At 40.1% G+C, this 11,833-nt stretch overlaps 1 protein-coding gene across 1 annotated transcript in view; it reads right to left on the minus strand.

The window, feature by feature from the left end:
- The window catches only part of LOC139745099 (uncharacterized), a 39,392-nt gene extending 30,748 nt beyond the window's left edge, over positions 1–8,644 (minus strand). The window contains exon 1 of the mRNA XM_071655520.1: positions 8,104–8,644. Within this exon, the coding sequence (XP_071511621.1) occupies positions 8,104–8,280 (177 nt within the window). The 5' untranslated portion in view covers positions 8,281–8,644. The remainder of the gene's footprint in view (positions 1–8,103) is intronic.
- Between the last annotated feature and the right edge of the window lie 3,189 nt (positions 8,645–11,833).

An 11,833-nucleotide genomic window follows, 5' to 3' on the forward strand; every position in this document is an offset into this window, starting at 1 on the left:
GTGTGGAAACTTTGTTTTACCTGTAAACCTTTAAACCCCGTCACTGACATGAGAAAGAGAACAAGTGAAAGCTAGTATAAATTATGGTTCCTTGTTGTGGAGAGGGCGACGTTACGTTACAGGGTGACAGCGGGTGGGATGTTAAGGGAGGAATCTTTATACTGGAGATGGGGGGGGGGGGGCAGTTTCGTGGCTATCATCGTTCATTAAATACACTGTTGACTACACCGTTTGCAGATTGATCCATGATTTGTCCGATCACGTTGTGTTATGCCTGGGCTAGCGTCAACACGAGAAGTCACCACTGCTATCTCTGTCCCGAGTAGAGTTCTGTCAACACCAAGCGTGTCAATCGGTTCACCCTGATCTCGCAGAACTTCACACCTCTCTTGCCCCCAGCTCTTTGTTCGTCACGACTCTGTCCTCCTCGGTAAATATTTGTCTTGATATATATAGGCGGAAATTTTTGCAGTTTGGACTGAATACACGAAGAGAAAGATGACGGGCAGCACGTATTCCTTGCACTAAGTTCTTCCCGCCAACAATAAGTCCCTATCCTCAAGAAAAATACCGATAACAGTTTGGTAACGAATTTGTCTGCCCTCTTCAGTGGGCAAATATGCTCGATCATCTTCCTTGTAGACACTCGAAATGACGAAAGCTTATTGAAATAACCACGTAGAGAGGGGAAAAAATTGCTTGTCATTTTTTCGGTCTCGCCTTCAGACATGGTATCATCATTTCATCCCTGACATTGAAATTGGGATGATCTTCGATTAGGTTTATCAAACAGTCTACTCTGCAGTGATAAGTGGGGACTAGTTGTGAAAAGAATGATTACAGTGATGAGGGCAAAGATGAAAACGATTTTGAAGATCATCTTCATAATAATCTCATCACCATCAGCTGAAGTCATCGCCATCATAGTAATACTTATTGAAATACAGTCCTGATGAATACATTTGACCTCAATTTAACCTGGCATTCACAAACAGAGTCCGTCTCCCTGAAACAACACAGAAGCCTCTGGGAAAACTATTGCACTTCTGCGTAGATCTTCACGCCTTGTTGTTGTTGTAGTTGTTGTTGTAGTTGTTGTTGTTGTTGTTGTTGTTGTTGTTGTTGTTTTGAGAGAGAGAATACAGTATTTGAAAGGCCCTCTGTGGTGCAGTGTTGTCAACATTCAAACATTAAAATCAGGGAGATTCTAGAGAGCTTAAAAGTACTGTTTGTCATTGGGAGCAGTGATTTAAAAAATGTTCGAGTTATCATAATTTGATGCATACGTGGTGTGTAGGTCAGTTGTAGGCCTATTACAAGACATCCTACGGTAATTATAAAAAAATGCAATAAAGCCTAAAATATACGGAGATAACACCAATTTTCTCACTAAACCATATTGTGTAGACGGTTTATTCTGGAGACGATTTTTATTGTAACTATTGTTCGCATTTTGTAGGCCTATATCTAACAATGCTTCACATTGATTATACTAATTACAATGTTTACATTGGTTATTTCTATCCCAAACTCACATGTTAGAACTATTTTGAAGCGCTAAAGCTGGGTTTTTCTTTCATCTGCAAATGGGAAATAATGCCTTTAAAGGAAAATACCTGTGTGTGACATGTATCTCGCTATATAGGGAAAATGTACACCGAATTTAGGGAGGCTTTGATATTCCTTTGTCAGGATGTGGAGGGATAATCTATTTCCAGGGAGACTCATACGGGGAGATTTGGCAAATCTGTGGTGGTCACAATGCCCCCCTCTCCATATCCCCTCCCCCCCCCCCTTCACCATCACCACTACTTCTAATCTTCCGTGGAAATCGAGATATTATAGTAATCGGTTTCTTTCGGAGAAACACATTCTCCCTAATTTCATTGACCCGAGCTGTAAAGTTCTGATTGTTTGGATTCCTCCCCACAGACTCTCATTTCGGAAGTCTTCAATTACGCAACTGATTTTTACTAGTCGAAAGTGGAGACTACCATTCGCGAGCCGTAAAGCAGATGCGTACTGTTCCCCCCCCCCCCCCATCCTCCACGGGAACACGGGAACCCCCCCCCCCCCACCCACACACACACACCCACACACACACACAATACACAAACACACGTACGCACCCATTCAAGCACATCAGTCTCCTCCTCATCCACTCTGGATAAAACAAATGTGTGTTGTCCTTGTGTACCAGACGTGAACCAAAAAATAATCGCCATACGCATGTTACACGATGTAAGCGATTATGTTCATTACCACTTGATTATTTTCAGACGGTTGAAAAAAAAAATGTACCCTCAGACAATGGACGTAACACATGAGCGAAATGCAGGGTATGTGCAGTCAGTATAGTAGTCCCATCTCTCTGGTACAACTGTGTAGGTCTACTGCGCTTTCTCTGAACAGCACTTCAAGCCATGATGTATCCTCTTTGTTTGTTTGGCTAAATTCTGTCCATCAAGAGGGTCTCGAGGTTGTGTTTATGTTGCGAGCTGTCGAAGTGAACTGATTTCTTCCTTTCGGTTTTAAATTCGGGTAGATTTTACGACGGAGTGGAGTAGCGAGAAACTCCAGAGTGGAATTTCCATGAAAATGAAATGTCTGTTTGAAACAGCCGAGAAGACTGATAAAGTTCATTGGCCTCTTCGTGAGAGATTTCGTTCTCGTTAAAATAATAGCATGGAAGTTTTCTGTTTGTTTAAATCTACTTTAAAGGGACTGTACAGTACTGGTTGAGGAGGGAATTCATGTTTTGAGCATTCTTAAGTGAGATAATGAGAAACCTCTTATGAAATATGAAAGAGCATGTAATTTTAAGAAGGATTCAACGTTTACTTGATGACAATTGGTTTTCAGATGGCTGAGATATCCAAAAAAGTGATAATAATAAAAGACTACAAGCCACAACTTTATTAGGATCTCTTTGTTTCACCTTGTTTTTGGATACCTCAGCCATTTCAAAACCGATTTTCATCAAATAAACTTTTGATACCCCTTAGAATTGAATGCTCTTTGACAACTTGCAGTGTGGTTTCTGAATATCTCTCAAAATGTTAAAAGCTAAATCCTCACCTCGACCAGAACTGTACACACCCTTTATTACTACAGCTCTGTACTTCTTCTTTTTTTCTCGAGAATACACATACACCCCGGTATCTATTCCCTTCTCCTTTTGAGTCAAAAGAATTTGTCTTCTTTGTTTCCCTACAGTTTTTGCGTCAGTTTTATGGCGATATTCCTTTCGTCCTGATCTAGGATAAGTAATAAAACAAACTACTTCACTGTTCAAATCCTTATGAGGTCTCCGAATTAATAATGGCCAATGACACAAAAATTTAAATGCAGAAGATATAAAACGATATGATAAATTCATTCGACATTCGTGGCATAAGTATTCCTCCCATTTTCGCTCTTTTCTCGTCATCCTCCTACCCTCAATTTCTTCCTCTTCCTCCCTCTTTTTCTCATTCCCTTTCGAGATTCATCTTTTAATTGGGATGGTCTGCTTACCAAGGTTTCGTCTTTATCGTGCAAGAGCTTCATCAAATCAGAGAAAGACTCCCATCTCCCTCTCAAGAAAAGAATGAAAACTTGTCTCTTCTTCTCCCTCAAAAGATCGGAAGCTTTCTTGTGGTTGTAGCAGGGTGGAGGCAAGTAAGCCCAAGAGAGAAGCGATTTGTGTAGACAGAGAACGCTTCGCACTCTCCACGAATCGATGGACGCGATGCGTCTATTTGACTGCACGTCACTCTGTATTTCTTGGGACATATATCTCTCCTGTAGCGCCCCCATTGATCCTTGCTATAGCTGCTGTTTTACAGTCGGCGTGAAGAGTAGATACATAATATGTTTATATATACCAATGTATATACACGTACATACTGGTATATATACATATATATATATATATATATATATATATATATATATATATATATATATATACATACATATTAATATACAGAGAAAGAGAGGGAGAATTAAATATTGTTGTAAAATTTTATGTCTATTTGCACTCTTTATTACACAGAAGAATCAGAAATTGTATTTGTGTATCACCTCTGCCTCCAGGCACATGGTAATGGCACGGAGTGCTTTACTTTCTTTACACTCTTATCAAGAGGAAACTCGCTGAAGCCATTATGAGCCCAAAAGATCTACATACATAGTACAATTATGGAGCTAGCTCCTAAGGTATAATCGACACATTCCAATCTTGCGGGCAAAGTTTTGATGATTATGAGTTGGAAGAACTGAATCAGGTCAACCTCAGCTCTTTTACAAAGCTTGTGCGACAAAAGAGCGAGGTCTGGATGACAAGAAGATTCATTCAAATTCTATCTCATAACAAGAATGAATAGCATTGACGCTAAAAAAGTCAGGGAGTGAAATGCTTTATGCTTCGACTAAATCTGTGCGTCACGTTGACCTTCCCTTGAATACAGTCATTGAGTTAACAGTTCGAACAACCCAGCAACACAGGTGAACATAATAGTTTCCACTCTGTCGCATATATCCTTCCATCAGCTTGAAGCTCGACAACAATTGAACAAACGTCGAAAATTGCCATTGCCATAAATTAGGTCGTTTCATGTCCTTCCATAAATCAGTCAAAACAAAATACCAAATCAATTTGAACCATGACGTCTATCAACTGACTACTCAAGCATTAATGTAATATTAGTTAATAGTATATTGAATTTTGTTACGTTTGACACTAACAATGAGTAATGCTTGGGGCACTTTGAATAGTTTGATTTTTTGTTTTCATTTCCTTTTCAACAGGACAATAAAGTGTACATGGGAAATAGCTGTCCAGGGAGGTAGGAGAAAGGTCTCCCACCTCCACAATTTTACTGACAAGAAGGCACTATCATAGTAACAAGGGGAGCTTCAACGTCATTAATAACAGGGAGATGGGAAATAACAAAGTTTACGAAGGTGAATTCTTCGGTTTCCGTAATGAGACCCTGTTGAGCGTGACTATTGGAGGTAAAACACAGCGGGCAAGAACACAAGCTGCTGTTTCATATCAGTTTGTACTAATTTTGAACTCTAACCAGATATGTGTATATGGGAGACCTTCTATAGGTACATATCCTTTTTTTTTCTGTGTAAAATGTGGCCAAAGGGAATGGTTGGGGAGGGGGATTACCCTTGAGTCTACCCTGCCATAACATTTAATTTTCTTCAAGATGACTGTGCAATGGTAAGCAAACTTTAAAAGTTGTGAGGGTAGCTTCAAGGATGTTTTTCACTGCCATTGCAGAGGAGCGAAAAAAAGGGCGACAGTTAATTGCGCAGCATCCGTTACAGAGAAACGTGACATTTGAACACACTTTTTGAGGACGAACCTGAACTGGTAGTTCATGATATTATTTCAGGGAGTATTCTGCAGAATTAGACGAATTAGCAGGTCCGTCCGTGTGGTGACCGTTATGATTTCAGCCTTATTGAAAACATACAAGTCAACTACTGAATGCACTCGTAGGTATGCATCGAAAAAGTAAACATAAATACTGTAGATAACCATGGCAACACAAAAAGAGACAGTATGAATTCGATACGAATGATTGATAGTGTGTAAATAATACGTGCTGCATGCTGGTTTTAACGCAAGCCTACGCCTACATTGTTGAAAACTTCACGGGAGGCGTACATTTAAGGACAGGTTAAAACAGAAAATCAAAACAATAGAGGTGCTGAGGATACGGCAGAACAAGTTTCTGTTTTTAGCCCTTTTTTCCATTTTGAGTGTATAAAAGATAGACGAAGGGCGGAGAGCTGTGTGGAACAACGTGGGAAGCATGCGGGGTGGGCTTGTGTGAAGACCGGGCGGTAGCAAGGTACGTCGCAGACGCGATGAAGATTGACAATAAAATCATAACACGATAATGACTATATGTCAACACGATAATGACTATATGTCATCACGAATTTTCCTGATTTTGATAATGATGACGATGACGATGATGATGTGGGGATGATTATGATGGTGATGACTGTGGTGACATATTTCACAGGTCAGTGGAGCTCCGACTGTCTCAGGTGTAAAGCTCCGAATGGCCAGATACAGACAACACAACGTAATATTGTTGTACATGCGTCGCCACTATGCAGTGAGCATGTCTCTCAAAGAACTGAGCATTATACACATCTAATGGTTATTAACTTGACCGACACGAGATATAGTCGGTTTGTGAAAATAACTGTACATGTTCAGTGTAAGAAACAGGGAGGTCAATAACTTCCGAACATTGATACATTTTATCATTACCACAGTTCCAAATGGGAGGTCTGTGATTAGGGGATTTATGAATCTGAACGGTTATGATTCACATTGGAATTTACCTTTTTGTAAAGCCAGGGAGGGGGCAAAACATTACAAGTCAGCCTAGTAACTACAGTGCTTGGATTATGCATGAATTATATCTCTTTGTATTCATCTCTCTATTGTGTTACATGTTGCAATATTGATATAACATGCAATGTCCTTTGGTGCACAACTCAAAGACGAGAGAAAGATGTCTTAACCATGCCAGTTCCAACTGCAACTACATTGCATAATGATGTCAATGACGTTGCGAAGCTACGATCACTAGGGGATTCGAACACTCCATACAACTCTCAGAAAGAAATTCATGGGATATTCTCTCTTCACAAAAGCCATGCCTGTTCACATTGTCTAGAGGGGGTACACCCCATCCCATAAAAAAAATTGAAGATTATGAATATTGGGAAGGATTGTAGACGAGAAACAAAATATAAAGTTTCTCCACACCAATTCTTGCCGACAGCAATGTTCATGAACATACGAGAATTGCTAGTTAACAGTCTGCACAAAGGAGACCACATTAACAGGTGGCCAGTCTACTTTTTATTGTCACTCCCTAGATCCCTCCCATCTAACACATAAAGACAAAAATGCAGAGATACTGTCTTTTAGAGTATAATGTAACGCTGTGGGGCCTGTCAAAAGCTCTGTAAACATGTGAAATGTCTCTAGGCCGTGTATAAAATTATGATCAGCTATAAAGGATTGAATAGGTGGCGGATTCCGTATAGATCATTCATATAAGGGTTTTTTCTGCACGGCAGCCATGTTTGTGAAAGCATTTTTTATCTACCAGGGAGCTAGGAGCTAAGGAGTGACCACCCCCCTGATTCTACAACTTCTTGGCATCGTTGCCATCGGGGAGGTGGTCTCACCTCCCTGTTGCCATCGAGTGGAGGCAAGCGAACCAGTACTCAAAGGCAGGTGCATACCTGGCTCACAAGCCTCTCACCTCGCCTACACCCAAGCGACACGCCCGCACCTTCTCCGGGCGAACAGTGTTTACAGGGATGTACAATGGGAACTCCCTTTCTCAATCGTGATCGAAGCTGCATCGTCAGGCTAGCTCGCAATATTAACAGAATTAGAAATACGACAAGTGCACTCACTATCGGCCGCAACAAAATATTTGAGCTTATGATATACAAAAAAAAAAATAGACCTGTTAAGTAAAGATGGCTGAACATTCATTTACCTATAAGTATAATGAATTACTGTACACTTCTTGAACAGGCTGAAGCATTACAAATTATAGCTGACGGGCCTTAGTGAATATAAACATATAAACAGACAAGCAATGATAACGACGCTGATTTAAAATTGGTAAAGTCGGGGTTCGTGGAAAGGTACGACAAATTTCTCAAGAGATTGCATGGTGAAAGACAGGTAGCCTATCATTTGAGAGGCTGTGTTATAATGTTTTCAAGCAAGCAGCAAATCAACTTCTTAGCAATCACCGCACATCTCACTGACCATCTTGACCAAGCAATGACGTCATCCACGCAGTTGGATACTCTCTAATGATTCACCTTGAGCATCTCAAATAGCTGGAGCAAAATCGAATTGACCAATGGCGAAACGTACGGTAGGTGTAGGTCTACATTTCTACATGTGAACCCACAGTTGTAGTTGTTATTTTTGTTGCTATTGTTATTACTGTTGGTAATTGTTGGTTGCCGCTGATGCTTTGAGTGTGAGGGATGATGAAAAAGGAGAAAGTGAGAGTACTAGGGAGAGAGAGGGAGATGGAGCCAGGGACTCACCTCCTGCTGTTCCTGCCAGCCGCTCTCCATGAAGGGGCTGGCGGGCAGGACGAAGTCCCCGTCACTGGCCGCGGGGGACTTCTCCAGCTCGTTCAGAAGTCCCTCGTTCCCGAAGAGCGACAGGTCTGGTAAGATCCCGACCGTTTCGGTCATGTTCACGTTCTGGTGAGGGTGCATGAGGCTTGAGGCAGATCACAGTGAGATGAGGAGACGAAAAAAAAAAATGCTGCTGAAATATACAAACTCTACACCGCAAATATGTGATCTTCCATTCATTAATCCCAGAGCGAACACGCTTTGCGACTTCAAGACTCTTCTCTTTGAATGAAGACTTTTTGAATCGGCCAATAACTCCTGGAATGCTTGGAGATGTCTGAGGTCATGCTCAGTGACTGACGGACTACTACGTCTCGTTTCAAGGCATTGAGGAGCGTGAAGTCTCATGCGCAGTCAGTCCCCCACCCAGCATGCAGACGTACCTGAGGTGAATTCAGCGCGGGCGCGTGGGCGGGCGGGCGAGTTCTTGCCAGCGATAAACTACTGCCTGCCTGCCTGCCTGCCACTCAAGCCGCTCTTCTCGGCGACTGTGCACTTTGGGGCAGCACATACCAGTATGGACAGATTATTGGTAGCAGCCATTGGCCAATCAACGCTCGAGCCGTACGCCAATGGCATTGCGGCTGGCAGAAAGGTATAAACAAACACAGACTTCTCTCCATGTCAGGTATTTTTTCCCCTTGTTCTGTTTCGTCGGTGAATGGAGTCATGACGTCAAACCACTCAGTCAAACTTTACGAAAAGCCTGGTAACGGATGTAAACACAATGCTCGCAAGCCGTCACGCTGCAATGGAAATCTAGGCTCGTGTGATCACACGAATTAATTTGCTATTAAAATACTTCGATGTATGGGTCTTTTTTCTTTCGTCTGGTGAGTATGCGTGACAGTGTGCCTGTGTGTACAAGACTTTTGTAAAGAAGTCGGAAAGACGACAATGCAAGCCTCTGAAAGTCTAGCCCTCAAACGCTCCATGCAATTGCGCATAATCGCCCGGTAAGCTCTCCGGCAAATAGAAAGATTATGGCTGCTGAAGACCAAAGCCTACGCACGAATCTTGGGATCCATCTAATAAACTGAATCTTTAAAGTCCTGGGCAACAAAAAAAAAATAATAATAATATATTTTGAACTTCACATTTCTTGCATGAGTCGAGTGGCACCATCATCATATAATACGTAACAGAAGTAAGAGGACCGAGAACAAAATATTCTCAAATTCTGACGATTAGAAAACTCAGCTAATGTTTATCACAGAAAGGGAAAAAATGAATCATAGGTACTTATATCATGCCTGATTTGCTGCAAGTTTTTAGTGTAAAATTGATGTATATGTTGAGATTTAGGCTGTTTAAAAACAAAAAGAAAAAAAAATTCTGGTCCGTTCACTGTACCTCGAAGTGAACTTTCTCCATGATGTAATATGGTCCTATTCAACCCAGAAAGCAGAATAACGCTACCCCCACCACCACCACCACCTAGATTCATATCACAGTCATTATTCAGCATTGCTTGGTACATGCAGAGTTTGAATGCAAAAACAGATAAACACCATTTTCAAAGTTTTGACGTCATCAAATAGAGAAAAAATAACTATTTTCTATAATACTGCACTTGTTAAATGACAAAGTATGTTTAAAAATATTTTGAAAATTATCACATTTATTGTAATTATTTACATTGTTTCCAGCAGCTTTAATCCAATTATCTCAAATTGATAAAAAATAGATTCACATGTTTTTGCATTTAAACTCTTCATATAAATTAAAAGCTCTAATAAGTCAAGTGAGGTTAACTGCTACTGGTTCAAGCATCCCGTCTACTGATATGAGTGCGAGACTGGCTTCGAACCCATGATCTCCAGTTTGCGAGTTAAGACCCTTATCCACTTCACCTCTTCACACATGTTATAACATACACCTGGGCTAACACTTAAAGGCATAATTTACCATTTGCAGATGAAACAAAAACCCACCATTAGTGCTTTAAAAGTTCTAAAATGTGAGTTAGGGATAGAAACAACCACTGTAAAAAACTGAATCGGTAAAATCTATGTAAGAGTAGTTAAATATACAAAATGCGAACAATAGTAATAATAAAAAATGTTTCCAGACTAAACCGTCTACAGTTACGGTTTATTGAGAAAAATACAGATATCTCCTTATATTTTTGGCTTTATCGCGAAAAATCGATATGATAGGATGTTTTGTGGTACAACAGACCTACACATAATGTATTAAATGTCATATCTTGAAATTTTTTAAAATCACTGTTCCTAAAGGTAAACAGGACCCTTAATGAAAAAAAAAATGATGAATGGTATAAAGAACGCCCTCGCTTGGAAGAGTCCATAAACAACAAGCAATCGTGTGCGTGCGTGTGTGTGCTCATCATAATCTTAGGATGGCCCTAACTCAAGATGGGTAATCCTTGATGGACTACATTGGTGACATTTCCGGTCAGTATTTGACCAGCGGTCATGATCCTCTGAGTGACATGTGTCAGCGATTTTGATCTTTCGTCCAGTCCATGATGATGCTGCCTGTCCGCAGACAAGCTTGTTCTAATAACCTTATGCCCTGAATGTTTGCATATCTCAATTGCATCTGATTCGTCATACACAATGATGTTGCATTTCTGTCGTCCTTTGCAATGTACTTTGCATTCGTTCGCATGTCAATAATATATTGCCTATATCAGTTATTATTTCTATACCTTTAGATCTCTTTGTACGTATGTACGTAAGTATGTGCATGTACGTATGTTTATGTATGTATGTATGTATCTATCTAGCAAGCGAGCTATATCTCTATCGAAATCATTTTTTCATCTATCTGTCTATCTATGTATCCATGTTTCTTTCTATTTTTCTCTCTGTATTTTATGATAGAGAATAACGGGTAATTGACTGTGGACATAGTTGCATCGGAGACATGGCGATAATTTCAATTATCCTGGGACATGATGGGACAGAAATGAAATGAGCTTGTCACCAAAAATTGAATACTGCTATAGGATATAAGTCCCTGAAATTGGCTCTCATTTCGAGCTGCAATTACTTGTTTTTCCTCGGGAAACCCTCGTTTTGAAAAATGATAGTTACTATTCTTACAAGTCCTGTTTACCTGTGGGAATCGTGATTTTAAAAATTTTCAAGATACGACATTAAAGTTTTTAATGCATATGTGTAGGTCTGTTGTACAACAAAACATCCTATCACATAAAACTTTCGCGATAAAGCCTAAAATATAAGGAGATATCTGTATTTTTCTCAATAAACCGTAAGACGGTTTAATCTGGAAACATTTTTATCATAACTATTGTTCACATTTTGTATATTTAACAGTACTTAACATCGATTTCTTTTTACAGTGGTTGTTTCTATCCCTTACTCACATTTTAGAACTATTCTAAAGTACTAAAGCTGTTTTTTTTTTTGTTTCATCTGCAAATGGTAAATTATGCCTTTAAGATCAGGCCAGTCTGCAATATCTGCAATTGGCTTTGTGTTGTTTCGATTATCATCTGATAGCCAGCTTGCCTCCTACATTGTTCATGTTACGTGATGGATATTTTCAACCTCACTGCTATTATCGTACTTGGTCTTTGTTGTTTTCTTCTCTTGCTTTCGTTTGAAGCATATTCAACGTCAGCCGTGGTCTCACTTTGTTCCGT

Source organism: Diadema antillarum, unplaced genomic scaffold (genome assembly GCF_040938485.1).
Source record: "Diadema antillarum isolate AM-2024a unplaced genomic scaffold, OU_Dant_1.0 seq00001234_RagTag, whole genome shotgun sequence".
Lineage (NCBI taxonomy): Eukaryota > Metazoa > Echinodermata > Echinoidea > Diadematoida > Diadematidae > Diadema > Diadema antillarum.